Source organism: Lepisma saccharinum, chromosome 27 (assembly GCF_977018435.1).
Source record: "Lepisma saccharinum chromosome 27, izLepSacc3.1, whole genome shotgun sequence".
Lineage (NCBI taxonomy): Eukaryota > Metazoa > Arthropoda > Insecta > Zygentoma > Lepismatidae > Lepisma > Lepisma saccharinum.
In genome coordinates, this window is record NC_139255.1 from 4,366,259 (window position 1) to 4,384,288 (window position 18,030).

The 18,030-nt window shown below is 36.6% G+C and overlaps 1 protein-coding gene across 1 annotated transcript; it reads right to left on the bottom strand.

The window, feature by feature from the left end:
- Window positions 1-311: 311 nt before the first annotated feature.
- LOC145980276 (BTB/POZ domain-containing protein 6-B-like) lies at window positions 312-15,175 on the bottom strand. Its single transcript, XM_083113287.1, has 4 exons — window positions 15,060-15,175; window positions 13,272-13,405; window positions 11,370-11,571; window positions 312-1,097 (listed from the first exon to the last, which is right to left on the bottom strand). The coding sequence occupies exons 1-4, from the start codon at window positions 15,129-15,131 to the stop codon at window positions 510-512; spliced, it is 996 nt and encodes a 331-aa protein (XP_082969413.1). The 5' UTR covers window positions 15,132-15,175; the 3' UTR covers window positions 312-509.
- Window positions 15,176-18,030: the final 2,855 nt, after the last annotated feature.

Consider the following 18,030-nt stretch of genomic DNA (forward strand, 5'->3'; position numbering starts at 1 on the left):
AACACCTCGAAAAGGAGCAAATTGGTACAAGAATTCAGTCATAACGTTTTACTGGTTAAAGATACGTCGAAACAATCTTCACCATTGCATTTCTCGTGAAATTCTAGCCTGATTTGATATATCATATCAGCCCCTTCCCATTTAAAATTCTGCAGTTGAATTCAAAGTGGCGGACATCAAGATGGCCGCCGACTGTGCGGGTGGCGTCAATGTGGTCCCCCCTTGGCCTGATAACGATTGATCATCTCCATTTCCATGTTGCACGCTGCAGTGGCCTTGTACCGAGGGTGTTAAGTGACTTTTTGAGCCACCATGCAGAAGGTTTGCGTACTACCGTATGAAAAAACTTAACTGCATTACTGCAAGTATTTGTTCTTCGTGGAACCATTTTACTCACTTATCGGAATCCAATGCAGCAAGACCAAATGTAACGCCTCGCACGGGAAGGCTGAATCACGCTTCGCTTGAAGAAGGTAAACAGGAACGATCACAACCGTGTCTCGCTCTGACTAATACCGACTATGCGGCGGTCCTGCTAAGTAAGCAATTAGTAGTAATAATAGAAATAGCAACACTATACAACAAATACAAGATAGCACTATTCCGCAACAGCGAAGGAAGCACTTTCGTAATCGATGCAAGAGGCTCTGGGAGATGGATATCTCCTCGTGTCCTTCACGATGTGAGACCGAAACTGTTATATGCTCGTTGCGGGTCCGGGGCTCTCTTCTTGCACAAAATTTCCCCGTCTCCATTTTCTTATCGGGGCACAATAAACCACCATACACCATCGACTTCTCGTCGGTAGTTAGAAATTCTGAATCTCCGACAGTGTATGCAAAATATTGAGGAGTGAGTGAGAGAAATCTAATTTTGTATACGATGTCGTCACCAACGACCTGTCTTTGGTTTCTGTCGTTAGGCTTAAGTCTTCGTCTCTTGCATTCGTGTTTGGCCCAGTTGATAACAGCCTTGTATATCTCAGCTTCGCTTGACACATTCAAGAACTCAAGATCAAGAATTTTGGACAAGGTTTGCGGTTTGATGCAGACAAAACTACAATCATCAAGAACCTCTTCAGTTTTGGACATCACAATCTGAAAAAAAAATAATAAGTTGTAGGTAAGAATACCATGAAGTCTTTCTCTGATTTCATACATTTTTACACACAAAGTATGCTACATACAGATGTATTTTTTTTAAATTGTCACCAAAACTCAAAATGTTTTGCTATGTTAGGCACAAACATTTTGTGTTTCCTAAATGTCATAAAAAATCACAACTTTGTTGTTTTAATCATGTGCACCATTTGTTTCACGGAGAAAGTCTGAACGATATTTAACTTCTTTCCATGTGTCAGACAACAGGTATTCGTGAGTACTTGAATAACGTTTCCAAGTGGCTGGATTGGGAGGAATGGTCCGCCATTATGGCCTCCTTGTTCTCCCGATATAAGCCTTTAGACTTTTTTTTTTACTGTGGAGATACAATAAGATAAGAAGAAAGTGTACAGTTCACCCGTTTCAGATGTTGAAACGTTGAAAAAGAAGAAGTGACGGGACGTTGTCTAACATATGGAGAGATATTGAGTATCGTTTAGACATTCTCTGTGCAAAAAATGAGGCACCTGTTGAAATTTATGAACAAAACAACAAACTTGCAATTCGGGGGGTGGGTATGGCATGTCTCCACCTAGCATACACATATTTTGTAATAAATGTTTGAAATCAGGGAAAGAATATATGCTGTATTTCACTCTTAGGGTAAAGTCTCATAAATTGTATCACTTTCAGAATTTTTCAGATTTTCATGGAGACTGGAACAGCTTAACAAAATGCAATGATACCATACAGTAGCCCGGTCATGTAGGCATGTATTGCCACGTCCCGGAGAGGGTAGCACCAGTCCGGCTTAGGCCAGGGTAAAACATAAAATACTCAGTGCAACTAAAACTGAATGATAACAAGTAACTAAAGGAAAAAAACTCGTTTAACCCACTACAGAAGGTATGAACTGACATATATTCTGAAAACGTTGACATAATACATTTCAGACATTTGATTAAATTTCTTTATACAATTTCAGATTGAGAATGTTTGAATTTTTATTCTTCAACTTTCTTCTTCTATGAAAATTCTTCTGTAGGTCACCGTCTTTTATGTATATTAATATGCCTATGTTTCCACGGGCTTCTTCTTCTTTGGAATGGACTGATGGGCTTCTTCTTCTATGTAAAATTCCACATGCTTCTACTTCCATGGATTAATCAGCTTCTTCTTCTTCTATACTGAATTCTACAGGATTCTACTTCTATGGGTTAATCTTCTTCTTCTATGCGAAATTCCACAGGTTTCTACTTCTATGGATTAATCAGCTTCTTCTTCTATGCAAAATTCCACAGGCTTCTTCTTCTATTGATTAATCTTCTTCTTCTATGCAAAATTCCACAGGTTTATTCTTCCATTGATTAATCTTCTTCTTCTATGCGAAAATCCACATGCTTCTACTTCTATGGATTAATCAGCTTATTCTTCTATACAACTTCTTCTATGAAATGGACTGATGGTCTTCTTCTTCTAAGTAATAATACGTTTCATTTTCTTATATGAAATTCCTCAGGCTACTTCTTCTATGGACTTCTCGGCTTCTTCTTCTATACGGAATTCTACTTCTATGAACTACTCTGCTTCTTCTGCTAGTCTTCTTCTTCTATGGACTACTCGGCTTCTTGTTCTAGAGGCTTCTTCTTCTGAAGATTTTCTGCTTACATCTGAATGCGTGTATTCTTCTCAGATTACAACCCATTATCTCCATACATTTATTCTTCTGGGATTACAACATTCTATCTGCATACATTTATTCTTCTTGGGTTACAACATTTTATCTGCATACATTTATTCTTCTTGGGTTACAACCATTTTACATACATGAGTTACTACCTCAAATAGCTGTATGTCTTCCACAGGGTCGATACCTAGCTTGCAGCGCCACCTCCTAATACGAGCAGAGAACTGGGGTAATCAAGGGGCGCCGCCTGTCCCTCGCTCACCTTGATCTGGGTCTGCAATATACAGGTAATGGACAAAATAATATGAACACCTTGGTTTGCAAAGGCCTATCTACGCCGTCGTGGAAAAGGAACAACACTCAGCAGAGATTTCAACCATCTAGTGGCGATGAAAGCAAATTTATCAGTCTATCAGAAGCTGGTGTGAGAGTTGCATGCGAGCAGTCAGCTATCCGTCAAATGCAGGTATGTCCGACCTTTCAGACTTCAAAAGACGCATGATCATAGGAGCATCTGTTGTGTAGCACGGAGCACGGAGCACAGTGTCAACTGTTCTGACAGCCTACAGACAACATGGAAAGACAACGTCTGCAAAGGAGAATAGTGGGCGAAAAACAAAGTTATCCAACAGGGATCGACGTGTGTTGAAGCGAATAATGACTCGAAAGCGCAAGACAACACTGTCCCAGATAACCGCAGAGATGAACAATCACCTCCAGGACCCTGTATCAACGAAAACCATTCAAAGGGAGCTGCATTCTGTGAACATTCATGGCAGAGTTGCCATCCCCAAACCGTTGGTGACTCCACGTAATGCAGTGACACGAAGAAGGTGGTGCCAAGAGCACAAGAATTGGACACAGCAGCAATGGGAACATGTGATATGGTCAGACGAATCGTCTTTCACATTATTTCAGACCACAGGACGTGTTTATGTGTGGAGAACTCCTGCTGAAGCATTTGATATTGACTGCTTAGTGCCTACCGTGAAACATGGTGGGGGGTCTGTGATGGTTTGGGGGGCTATATCTTGGAATGGTGTTGGCCCACTTGTCGACCTGCGTGGGAGAATCAACGCAGAGAAGTACTGCACCATCCTGGGTGACCACCTCCATCCCATGGTTCAGACTTTGTTTCCCGATGCATGCCCCATCTTCCAAGATGATAACGCCCCTATTCACACTGCTAGGTGAGTTGATGCATGGTTTCATGAGCACAGTGATAAGGTAGAACATCTCACCTGGTGTCCACAGTCCCCCGATCTTAACATCATTGAGCCTTTGTGGGGTATTTTGGAGGCCAAAGTGCGTAATCGGTTTCCACCTCCAATGACACTTTCGGAACTTGAGACTGTTTTGTGCGAGGAGTGGCTACGTATTCCAGTTCACACTGTACAGGACCTTTATTTGTCTATCCCACGTAGGATACAAGCTGTCATTTAGGCAAGGGGGGGCCCAACCCCCTACTAATACAAGTTTTCTGCAATTGCATTGGTGTCCATATTATTTTGTCCATTACCTGTATGTGCCTACACAGAAGTGCTTGGGGGCGGCCTATGACTTGGCGCCACACCGGGGAAACAACCAAAAGGTCCTGCACAAAATCGTAATCACTTTCTGACTTCTTTAAATTCTACATATTATCATATAGGCTATACATGGCAATCATTTGTTTTTCTAGCATCAACCCTATTTCTTTATTATTCTCAGTTCATAAATTAAGATAAGCATAATCGAAACCAATATTCACAAACACTTTCATTCGATCTCCATACTCATTGTTTCTATAATCAACGTTCCTAATAGATTCGTCGTGTGCTGCCATCTATCGGCAAACATCTGCTGACTATTCTCACCATGCTGGCACGTGACATAATATCCCCTCCATTGGGTGAAAATTTTCTCATTGCAGAAGAATTTCGTAGATGGAGGAAAATTTTTCTCAACTACATATTTAACCTCGCTGCAGGTTCAACGTTTCTTAACTCTTCGTTCTTCCACTGCCTATGCTGCATTCCTTCTTTCATTCTGCATTTGGTTTCTCACTAATTACACTGCTTCTCTTCGCTCTTCATTCATTTCTACATTTCCTCTTTCATCAACCTCGTTATAACTATTTCCTCTATATTTATGATTACATCTACAAGATCCTACGTTTCTTCTACCCTAATTACTATTGTCTTCTTGCCCATAATTTCTTCTTCTTCCTTCTTTTATGGTACGACATCATCCACTTCTTTCGTCTTACTTCCTTTTTCCATTTCCACTTAACATATTTTCTCACAGGTTCATACAGTTCATCTATTTTCTTCTTCTTCCTTCTTCTATGGCACGACATCATCCACTTTTTCCTTCTTAGTTTCTCTTAACGTATTCTTACGGGCGTATGTGCGGAACGATGCGATTTCCCAACACTTTCGCTTTTGGCACTTACAACGTTTATCACTTTTAGTCCTCATTTCATCCCTACAATCTGGCTCCAAGTGAGAAGCTGTGGGCACAAAGTCCGAATCCTGGAAAACATTAGGATCCAAAGGCCAAATTCCGGTATGTGAAAAACCACTTCTGGCATTCTTCACAGTTGCATCTCTACCATATGCTTCTCCCAGGAGCGTTGCAACTCGTGCCGGAGTAATGTTACGATCTCTGTTTGTGCGAAGCCATTTGTCAGCTTCTTGGTTATAATATGTGTCCAGTGGTTTGCAGAATGACACATCTAACGGCTGGAGCTTGCGAGTGGTATGTGGTGGACGACAGATCATTATCACACCATTATCCCTAACTAGATTTATGGCTTGGAGACTTTGCTGTGTGTGGCATGTCCATCTAGAATCAACAGCACTTTCCTATCGACAGAGGGCCTTACTGTCTCGATGAAGTGCTGCACCCACTCGACAAACAGCTCACTTGTGATCCACCCACTATCAGAAATAGCAAATGTTATTCCAGGTGGAGCACAAAGCTTAAAATCATCAAAGAACCTCTTCCTCTTAAAAATAAGCATTCGGGGCAGATACAGCACTGAAACAGCAAACGCTGGTTACTGCGCCCACTTGGTGCTTCACTTTCCGAGCAAGGAGTTTTTGCTGTTTTTGAACAGTTGAGATACTAGTCTCATCCACATTGAATATCTGATTAGCCTCAAAACGATTATCATCAATGATCTTTGTCAGAATATTATAAAACTTCATTACATCATCTTTATTAAACCCAAAAGCCCTTGCTGCTGAAGTAGCCTCTGGTTGACGGAGGGACAGACTCAAGTGGCGAGACATGAAACTGTAGTACCACTGTTTTCCAGCTTTCCCGTTATGGAACCTATGTTTGACACTATTGGCTTCAGCTAATTTCTGAAGATCTTGTCGAGAGCATCCAAACATATGCGATTCCATCTGAAGAACGTAACTTACCAGCTCATTCTCCAGTTCACTAGAAAGGTCGGTGCCACGTCCAAAATTCTATATCTTCGTAGACTTTCTAGTTTTTGTTCTCCAACCTCCTCTTCAATGTGGGCTTCGCAACGCCGAAAGTTCTGCATATTTCATGAAATATCAGCATCACCATTTCGGAAGGCAGCTAGTGCTCTCATCATATTTTCTTGCGACCACATATTTCTTCGGTTTCGCAATCTACAACAGTAAATAATAATAATATTAATCATACTAATAATAAGAAGAAGAATACGAATAATAATAATAAAAAGAAGAATACGCATAATAATAATAATAATAATACGAAGAAGAATACTAATAATCAGTACTATTATTATGAAAAATAATTATTCTTCTTAATAACTAGAATTTCGGTATTCCTTCTTTACTATTCCGCTGATTAAACTTGTATATATGTCCCTCTCTAATTACTTTTTGAAAAGTTCCTTTAAAATGTACCGGTACAAATTAGAAGAAAGCTAGTGGTACAATTTAAACGACACGGCCATTTTCTTTCCAGCACAGGCCCATTTTACAGCGGAGTAAAGCCATTTCAAATAACCCTGCCCTTAAATATTAATACGTTAGGTTATTTATATTTGACATGAGACTGGATTCAGACTTACCTGTGCGTGTGTAGAGGCTTAGAAGTTCGAGGAATTTTTTACTTCGTGGACCACAAAAATGAACAAGCTGCTGCTTCCAAGGCAATACTGCTTCTAACTGACCCGTCTTCACAAGAGCTTCTCAACTTCTTCTAATACACAATTCTTCCAATGGGCAGCGCCACTGCTTGGATAGGTCGCCAGATATGCGAGCGGTACAATTTACATGCCGGTACAATTTATGAGACCTTCCCCTACTAATTGCTAACATAGTAAAAGCTAGGGGAATCAGTGCACAATTAAAGAAAACTCTTCTGTTCATCAGCCTTGCAAAGTGTATATCACAGGTAAATTTAAAGTCCATCATATTTTTAAAAATCTTAAATAATTTCGAAACCAGTATTCTTTCTCTCCGAGGTATCAGGCTGCCATGACAATTTTAATTCTAACTAACTAACTCTAACTCTCTAGCCTTCTTAAACCCGAAGGTTCATGGCTGCAGCAACACAGGCCTTCCATCTGTCCCTATCTTGAGCAAGATCTATATACTCTTTTCCATCCCTACCGATTTCCTTTAGGTCCATCTCAACGTTGTCCCTCCATCTTCGTCTTGGCCTTCCTACAGGTCTCTTACCATCTGGTTTCCCAACAAGAATCCTGTAAACTCCTCTTTCCTCTCCCATTCGTGCCACATGGCCTGCCCACCTAAGTCTTCTTGATTTAATTATTCTAATAACATCTGGACATGAGTACAAATTATGTAGTTCTAAATTATGTAACCTTCTCCACTCACCTGTCTCCTCATCCCTTTTAGGTCCAAAGATTTTCCTAAGGATCTTATTTTCAAATACTCTCAATTTATGTTCCTCTTTCAATGTAAGGGACCAAGTTTCGCACCCATATAATACTACAGGCAAAATTACTGTTTTGTATAATTTAACTTTTAGTTTCTTAGATATTAAACGAGAAGACAAAAGTTTATGAAGAGAGAAGTAACATGCATTTCCTGAATTAAGCCTACTTTTTATTTCCTCTTTATTATAATTTTCATTTGTTAATATTACTCCTAAGTATTTGAATTTGGAAACTGGTTCAAACGAGTTGTTATCAATAATTAGATTTTGATTATTACCTAACACTTGATTTCGGCCTGTAAGCATATATTTAGTTTTCTCTTTGTTAACTTCCAAACCTATCTCTTTAGCAGTTTTGAAAAATATTTTAGCATTATTCTTAATTGTATTCACATCATCCCCTAGTAAGTCTACATCATCTGCATATGCTAACAACTGAGTCACACCATTTAATTTTAGTCCTTCTTTAGTTTCTTTTACCTTCCTTACAGCATATTCTAAGGCAAAATTAAATAGCAATGGAGATAATGCATCTCCTTGTTTTAACCCATCATGAATTGTAAATTTGTCAGACATATTAATACCCAGACGAATTTTACTTTCTGTTTCACTGGTGCATATTTTTATCATGCTAACAAGCTTCTTAGGTATTCCAAAGTCTACTAATATATTATATAATTTATCTCTTTTGACAGAATCATATGCTTTTTTGAAATCAATAAATAGCTGATGGACATTTTGATGATATTCCCACTTTTTTTCAAGTGTCTGTCTGATGTGAAAAATTTGATCTGTAGTTGATCGGTTACGTTTAAATCCACATTGATAATCACCTATAATTTCATTAGCATATGGGGTTAGTCTTGTTAAAAGAATGTTAGACAGTATTTTGTATGTTGTTGAGAGTAGAGAAATTCCACGGTAATTACTGCAGTTCATTTTATCACCTTTTTTAAACACAGGAACAATTATGGATTCTTTCCACTGTTGAGGGATTTCTTCTTTATTCCATATTAAACAATTAATTTATGAATTTGACATATTAATGAATTTCCACCATACTTAATTAACTCAGCTGGTATTAAATCAATGCCAGGTGCTTTGTTATTCTTTAGCCTTTTAATAGCATCTTTAACTTCAGTCAAGTTAGGTTCTGGAACTAAAGGTTCTGCTGTGTGGACTTCATTTACTTCTGATTTATCTCCTACGTAGACATTTAAAAGGTCATTAAAGTAGTTCTTCCATCTATTTAGAATATCGCTTGGGTCAGCTAGAAAATCTCCGTCTTTATCTTTTATCAAGTTTACTTTAGGTTGCCACCCCTTTCTAAATTCATTTATACCTTTATATAAATCTCTGATATTCTTATTTTTGCTGTTTGTTTCAATTTCGTTAATTTTGCTTTTCAAGTAATCTCTTTTTTTACTTCTAAACGTGCGGTTAACTTCTCGCTTTATTCTATTATAATTGCTTAGATTTGTATCATCCGAGTTATTTAACCACCTAAGTCTAGCCTGATTTCTTATTTCTATTAGATTATGACATTCATTATCAAACCATGGTTTACTTTTTCTTGGTTTATGGTATCCTATCCTTTCTTTAGCTGCTGATTCTATTGCATTACGTATGTGCTCCCAATTCTTATTTACGTCTGTTTCATTTATATTTTCATCATCATTTAAATCCTGCAAAACATCAAATCTATTTGACAGTTTAATTTGGTAATCTTTTTTAATTCTTTCATCAGCAAACTTTCCTGTATCAAATTTTATAACTTTTAGATTTTGTTGCTTATGATTTATCACTGAGAGTCTTTCTCTTAATTTAGCAATTACTAAATAATGGTCACTGGCACAGTCAGCACCTCTATGTGTACGAACGTCAATTATACTAGTATGCCTTCTCTTATCAATGAGAATATGATCTATCTGATTATGAGTTTTACCATCTGGAGAACACCAGGTATATTTATGGATATCTTTATGTTTAAAAGTGGTACTTTTCACAATTAAATTCTTTGAGGTTGCAAAAGTAATCAATCTTATACCATTATCATTACTTAATTCATGAAGACTTTCTTTACCAATCGTGGGTTTAAATGTCTCTTCTTTGCCAATCTGTGCATTACAGTCACCTAACACAATTTTCATATCATACTGAGAAAATTTATCAAAGACCTGTTCTAACTCTGCATAAAAATCATCTTTAGTATTATCATCTTTATCTTCCGTTGGTGCATGTATGTTTATTAAAATAATTTTACACCACCTACCCTGTAAAACTGCATATGATATCCTATCATTAATAAATTCTACTGTTTTAAGAGCCGAGATAATTCTATTATTTATGAAAAAGCCGGTTCCAAAATTATGATTTTCAGTACCACCATAGAAAAAAGTATAATTTTTAGTTTTACAATTCCCTTCTCCTGGCCACCTAACTTCCTGGACAGCTACTACATCTAATTTATACTTCACTATCTCATTAACTGTACACTGAAATGCCCCAGGCCGGTAAAGGCTCAGAACATTCCAGGTGGCTAATTTAATATCCTTATTCCTAACGTAGATCTTATCCTTAGTCCAGGGACCTCCCAAAGTAGTCCCCACCCAGAGATCCGAACGGGGGACTATTTTACCTCCGGAATATTTTACCTTGGGAACATCCATGGCCTTATATTTCTGTTTCTTGACATGTCTTTTTACAGTGCAGAGTTGTCAGCTCTACGCCTAACCCCCAATATGAATGGAGGAACTACTACACAAGACACACACAAACACATCACAACTATAACACAATATAAACCCAAACACACCACAACTACTACACAATATAAACACCACACACACACACATACACACACACACACACACACACACACACACACACACACACACACACACACACACAAATCATTATTAGCACATAACATAATTAAAATAGGCTATACATTTACATTTACCCCTTTTAGGCACAAATATTTTCTAAGGATCTATTTTGTTTGTTTCTTTAACAACATTCTTTTTAAATGAAAACTGCACATAAATTAAGTCAGCCAAGTATTTTTAAGACTGCAAATATCAGGTTTGGCTTAAATTCTGATACCGAATGTGCAATGTAGGTGGAACAAATTTAATTCATTATGCAGAAAGCCTTCCAGAATCATTAGGAATACAGATTACGTAAGTACCAATGTGAAAAAAAAGAAAATAAAGGAATTTCAGACTTTTGGCGGACATTGAAATTTTAATAAACATTTGGTAAAACTGTCAAAGCTGGTAATCGGCTGTAATTCGTTTATTCTGTAATTGTTGACATTCGTACTTACTTATTCTGCATTGCAAAAGATTGTTTAACAAGGGATTTCGCTTTTTTTAACGAAATTAGTAAATATTGTCAACATATAGAGTAATTATTGTTCGTTCTTTTCTCGCTTCCTGAACACGCAAAATGGCGCGCAATCTTGACTAGCGTTGGGTTGCAAATGTCTTAAATTTGTGGCAGTCAAAAGTTTTTATTTCCAAATTTCCGAGTTTCTTTTTCTAATCTTTGATTATCTAGTCTGGACATTTTAAAAAATATATCAGCATAAGTTGAGAGGCCATTACACAACAAAAAACACTTTTTATCCGCAATTTTGAAACTGGAAACGATTTCGCACAAATTCAACTTAAGAACAAACAGCAAATTACCTCCAAGGCGATTGTTTCTACACGAGGCTCTCCTAAGAAATCTCCATATTCATAAATTCGTAGAGCTGTACTGGGAGTTGCATTTTTCTCGATGTATTCTATGCATTTGTGTATCACCGCCAAGTTATACTTTTTGGCAGCATACATCACGTCGAAAGCTTCCTCGATGCTTGCTAGCTCCACTTTGGACATGTATATCCACCTAAAAGTAAAGTAACACTTGATAAAAGAAATAAAGGAAGAAAAATTGAGCTACGGTATATGTAGACAATATTAAATGTATTGGAAAAATATAATTATACGCTTAACTTGTATAATTTGCTTTGTAGAGTTGTATACTACGAATGACACCAAGTCTATGAAAAATTGATTGATTGATTGATTTGGTGTTTTAAGTCCACTTTATGCACTGTAGACTAATCGGTACGGGGCCTACAGTTTAAAGTGGGATCCGTACCACTATGTGCCTCCACCGGGTATCGAACCCGGGACCCCTTGATTACAAGGCGACGACGATATATGAAAAATGTAGAATTGAAATATGAGCATGTTGTTTGATTTGGATAATAAAAAGAGAAAGGTAATCCGTTTTCATCTTGTGAAAAGGCCCCACTCAGAAGATATGAAAACAAATCGTTAAAGATATTAATATTTACAACAAAAATAAATTTTGAATACACAAAGAAAAATAAGTCTATTCTAAAAAGTAAGCCAGAATTTCTTTTGAAAAAAGCCGGCCAATTTTATTTATTATGACATACATATTGAATCATCAATGTTTATAATCTTTACACAAACTTACGTGCCTCTCTCAGAACACCATATATTGATCAACATACATATAGTGAAAATACTGTACAATGTGAGGAGATACTACTAGTATTGCATTTCCGAAGATGCTAACTTGGTAACTAGACTTCTCATCTATTGCTTTTATTATATTCGTTTTAATATATTCGTATAGATATTTCCAACTATATCACATAACTCTATATATTTATAAACAAAATGTACAAGCTTTCAGAACCTGATGAAGAAGATGCAAGTAGGAAATCGATATATTTTCTTCTTTTGTCATACCACTTATACAGTCTTAATTGTATAATTTTGCAACATATATGCAGTGGTATACAATTATTATAAGAAAGCATTAATCGACAGGAAAATGTAAATTATTATTTAAGAGAATTTATTAATATGTATACTTAAAAAGAATTACACCCACAATGCAATTTCACATATCGTTAACTTTCTGTGTATAATTCTATGCGTTGGAAATATGTGCTTAAGATTATATGTGCCTTATGTTCCGTAATTTAAACGTATAAAGAACACCTCTTTCAACTATCACAGAATGAGAGAGAGAGAGAAAGAGAGAGAATATAACTTTTATTTTTTTTATTTTGGTGATTTAGCGTCGCATTTCTGTCCCTTTTGGCTGATCGCGACGATGAGGATGAGTGATGAAATTGATGAAGAAACACCAATGCCAAGGTCGGGATTCGAACTAGAGACCATTAGCGTCGTAGCGCACTGTACTAACCACTCCGCCAGAGAGATCGGTACGTGTGATTGTGAATCACATGCTTGTACGCAAACGAGAAGACACATATCTCAGCCTCGTATTGAAATTCAACACCAGACAGAGACCACATTTTAAAAATCAAAACGAGACAGATTAACTGACCGAGAGTGCCGGCTTGAGGATTGTAATACATTATAAATGTGATTTATATGAAAATTATGAATAAATCAGAATTGCTTTCTTGTAAATTCCAAGAAAGGTTGGTTCTCTGATGCTTAAGTATTTCGAGGTCGAGAACGAAAGGGCATTCTTACTCTAGTACCGTCTCGGTACAATCCTCAATGCATACGAATAAAATATTTTCAAATTGTACTTACTCCAGCATTTTTTGAAAAGTTGCAGGATTAATGTCGCTCACAACTACCACTTTATTTTCGGGCAGAGATCCGAAGAACATTACCTCAAACACAGGACTCGCCATCGCAAGAACGAGTTTGTGAGCCTGGAATTTCTGGAAGAAATATAATTTACATAGGTAGTATTTTTCCAAAGCTTGTTTCCTAGGAGTCACTACATAAAAGCTTATATTAATTTCAAAATTGAAATATTTGAGACATTCTGAAGAAAATTAGGACATAAAATGTTATAATGAAATGATAAAATGGAAAATAAAACAAAGAGAAAAGGTGGAATGAAAGAATGAGAGAAAAAGCAAGAAAAATACACTTATATTATTCTGACTATCAGACACACAGGTTTTAGCAAACAGGCAATGAAGCGCATAATAATTGCATCAACAAAAAACAAGACCTACGGAATGAAAATAAACAAAAACTCCAGATAAACCAAATACTAACAAAGGTTTTGGACATGTTTCAAAGAGTGTGATATTTATAATTGTAATGTAAAGATAGTTACCGTAACAAAAAATTAATCTAAAGATACTAGTAGGTATCACCTTTAGTTTTCACCACTCATTTATTTAACTAAAAAAGAACGGGATGATACATATATATTACATGCAAGAAAATAAAAGTTAAAGGTACAAGGAGGTACAAGGAATGTGATAGTATTGCTAAATCGTATTAGGTCAGGACACGCAACTACTAAAAGTCATTTACAAAAGTTTCGGATTGTTCAAAACCCAAACTTTACATGTGGCAATAAGGAAGGTATACACCATATTATATTTGAGTATAATAGATATGCACAAGAAAGAGCTACATTTTACAAAACACTTATAAACTGTGCAATTTCTCTTCCACAGTGTTTGAAATCTTTGATTTGTGAACCTAACCTTACAGTTGTTTTCATTTTTTAGAAAATGTGGCATAACGTAGAAAAAATTTCTATCAATAGCCTTTTTGAATAATAATGTACTCAAAGTAAAAAAAAGAAATATGTAAGTTTATGTAATGGAAAAATTGCTAAAAGCGGAAATCCCAAATAAAAGTAAATAAATAAAAATGCAAGAAAATGTAGTGTGGAAAGTGAACTTCAATAGTTCCATGCAGCGTGCGGAACGGATTACTAGCATTATTTGTAATTACTAAAGCATATAAACTATTCAAATACATGTTCTCACGGGCCCTAGCAAGCTAAGCAAGTGCCACACACGTAATAAGATTAATAGTTTACGAGCAAATTACATAAATACGTTAAATAATTATGTAAGAATATATATATATATATATATATATATATATATATATATATATATATATATTACTTCACACAATCATTATATAGCTTATTTCTAATTAAACATTATTTTTAAAAACAGCTGCTACACCGAGGAAATTAAAACTCAGTGTGGAATATTTAAAGAATAACAATTATGTTGTTAGTTTCAGCTCATGGAAAGTGAAGCCTCTGATTATTATTTTAAAGTTTATTGTTCATTTCTATTACTATTACGCAGGCACTCAGTAGAAAAGTGATTAATCCTAATAGAATCCTTACCATCATGTTAATTTGAAGTAAAGAATTAAAGTTCATATTCTACAACAAATCGTTAACAACTATTATTTTCTTTTCTTTTTCTTGAATTTTTTTAAAAAAATGTAACACGTATCTTTTACGGTGGGTCCTCTAAATACATTCTTGATTAATTAGAAGTCAAGGGCTTCTTTTCTCTCGCGATTCTCATATGAAGTCTCTCTCACCTTACTCCTCTTACGATGACCAACTTGAAACTCACAGTCATAGAAACTGGATGTTTTCAGAATGTGTTCCATTCTATCTTTCCAACTACTCTTCTCCAGCTGCCAGTCTGTTTCGTTATTTCTCGCCATACCTGAAAAAATGAAAATATTTATAAACACCGTATAAAGTGTTAAACCTACTTCATTAATTTAGTAAATATTTTCAAGATGATTGTTCAAAACGCACAACACTCGCGAAAATCGTCCCATCGTTTCTGACCCATCTACACCAGAGTCACTTATTTTTCTCCACGATGTGGGGTGAATATTCAATTCAATTCAATTCAAATTATCTTTATTGAAGGGCGAGGTTCAGCCTGTGGCTATTCTCCCACCTAACCCAATTTATACATTTATCTGGTGTACATAAATTAGATAATAAAAAAAGAGAAGAAAGAAAAAAAGAAAAAATGGTTACAAAGAAAAAACAAAGACAATATTTTGAAAATCAAGAAGAGACATAAAAAAGAAACAAAACAACACATTCACGCACACACACACACACACACACACCCCCACACACACACACACATACATACTAAACATTTCTGAGCTGGAGATTCACGCAAGGATGTTGAGTGAGTGAGTGAGTGATTTGATTTATTTAACTTCGCTTTTTGTGCCACGTTTGGCTAATTTGCGAAGATGGGGATGAGTGATGATATGATTAAATTGATGAAAAAACACTCACAAACATCCATGCCCATGACAAGATTCGAACCCGGGACCCCTAGCAAGGATGTTGAGATTATGCTAGTTTTATGAATTACAATAGAACAATGCATACGTAAATAATAGACTACAATATAGTGTAACGGGCAAAATTCTTTATTGTATTGGCAATAGTAACACCGTCTCAAACATTTAGTTGCATTAAGTAAAATCCTTATTGTGCAGGCTTTCTGCCAAACAAGCCACAGAAATAGCGAGTCCGATACTTTCTCTAGAAAGAAAAGATACCATCTTTCCCTTGTTCTGGTAAACAACACAGTTGAATAACAGGATATGGCCTAGCAAATGCAAGAGTGATATAATCTGTCATTATAGGAGACGAGGTCAGATAGCAATCGCTAGTGTCCTCACCCAAGGTCTCCACATGCACATGTGGTTCACCCAACCTCTTCACGTGCATGAGATAGTGATCGCCCTGATAGCTTGTCCTCTGAAGGGTAAGACAGTAGGAAATGAACTGATGCGAAAATGGTCACTGAAATAGAGAAGGTTACTTGAACGTTAGGGCAAGTATCGGGACAGGCTGACTGAAATGGTATAAAAACCCTCTCTTTTAGGAAACAGCATCCTGTGCTAGGGGAATTGCTGCCTGACGCTGATGGTGTTGCTTCTGCCAACATTAGGTAAAAAGGAATTTACTATATTATTCTATAGTATGGCGCCTTAGATTATCTCCATTCAGTTACTCGTAGACTTAGAACTTAGAACTTAGCTCTTAGGACTTAGTATCTTAGAGGTTGGACATTATCTTACATGTGCATTACTGGACTTATATGTACGAACTTACGGAACCTTGTGTGAATATTAGAGATAATAAAAATTACAAATCTATTATTGAGTATCCATGAACCACCCTGAGCTATAACCCCAAGTGACGTCAAAGCCCCTTTGGCGTTGCAATAGTAGTTGAAGATTTGTCAAGGATTGGCGAGGCTCGTAAGCAGTTTAAGCTATATTGTGTAGTGTTACTTGAGGGAGCTTGAAATTTTCGAACTTTCCAGGGACAGGAAAATCTAATATGGAAACTTTCAGTCAGGTAAATGTTTTGGTATCAATTAACCTTTCAGTGAAGTAAAGTAATGTCTCCTGATTCTCACTGTGTGGTATGCAAGTATTTTCTTCTTCTTCTTCTTCTTAAAGCTCCTCTCCTTTCGTACAACTACTACGATATTCAAAAATTAGAAAAAATACATCGTGGCTAGATACTGCGAAAGCAAAGCCACGCGGAGGTTTCTGTGAATGCTGTAGAAGGAAGTCTAACCTGACGCAATTTTTCAGATTTTATAACATCATATAGTTGTTTTTTTTTTCAAAACAGCTTCGCATTGTAACGTCGTGGCGTTGTAATCGCGGGGTCCCGGGTTCGATAGAGGTGGAGGCACAAGTGGTTCGGATCCAACTTTAAACTGTAGGTCCAGTTCCGATTAGCCTTCCTGTGCATAAAGTGGACTTAAAAACAAAACTCAAAAAGGTTTCGTCGACGTTGACCAAATGTTCAGTCGCGCCTCATGAAAACTTTATGAAGGTCGGAAGCAGTTATGCATTGTTTAGTTTTGCAATTATGAATATTTTATTCTGTGAATCAAGTGCTGTATAATACAAAAGCCTAAGAATAAGTATAGATGTTTTTGTTTTACATTTTAATATTAAGTACAGATTATTTTTTGAAATGGTTAATTTTGAGGAAAATATCACCGGAAGTGATAAAAGTAACTGGTTTGGAAATTGGAATGCAAACCTCTCGAATATCGTTACTTACCTCATCCAGTATAAAGGAACCAATCTGGACAGCGGGATCTGATTTGACAGGTACTGGATTTGTGTATCTAAGCAGCCGAACCGATCTGAGAAGATTGGAATTAATACTGGAGAGTCTTGTGTGGATTTGGAAGTGACGCACATCTAGTCTACAAACATGGAAGCAAGTACGTGACTAAATGACGGAAGTCTCTCTCTGCGGTTGACTTAATGTCTCCCGACATTAAGTCCTCGTTAGGGTGAGTTGTTAAAGAGAGAAGAAAAACAGGGAAAGGAATTTCCTCATCTGCAGCAATGCTTGTTTGGAAGGAGAAAGAGGAGTGGCATCCCGCATCCTCTTCATTCGCATCCGATTCAAGGCCTTTTATTTCAGTTCTGACGCGAACTATAAGCACATAAGATTAGCATGGGGGACGGGAGGGGGGTTAAACGGGTCAGTGGA

Excerpts from the sequence above, each read along its gene's own strand:
- LOC145980276 (XM_083113287.1), bottom strand. The coding sequence starts at position 15,131 with ATGGAACACATTCTGAAAACATCCAGTTTCTATGACTGTGAGTTTCAA. Across the intron at positions 13,406-15,059 it reads GTCATCGTAAGAGGAGTAAG|AAATTCCAGGCTCACAAACT; the intron begins GTGAGAGAGACT and ends TATTTCTTCCAG. Across the intron at positions 11,572-13,271 it reads ACTTTTCAAAAAATGCTGGA|GTGGATATACATGTCCAAAG; the intron begins GTAAGTACAATT and ends CTTTACTTTTAG.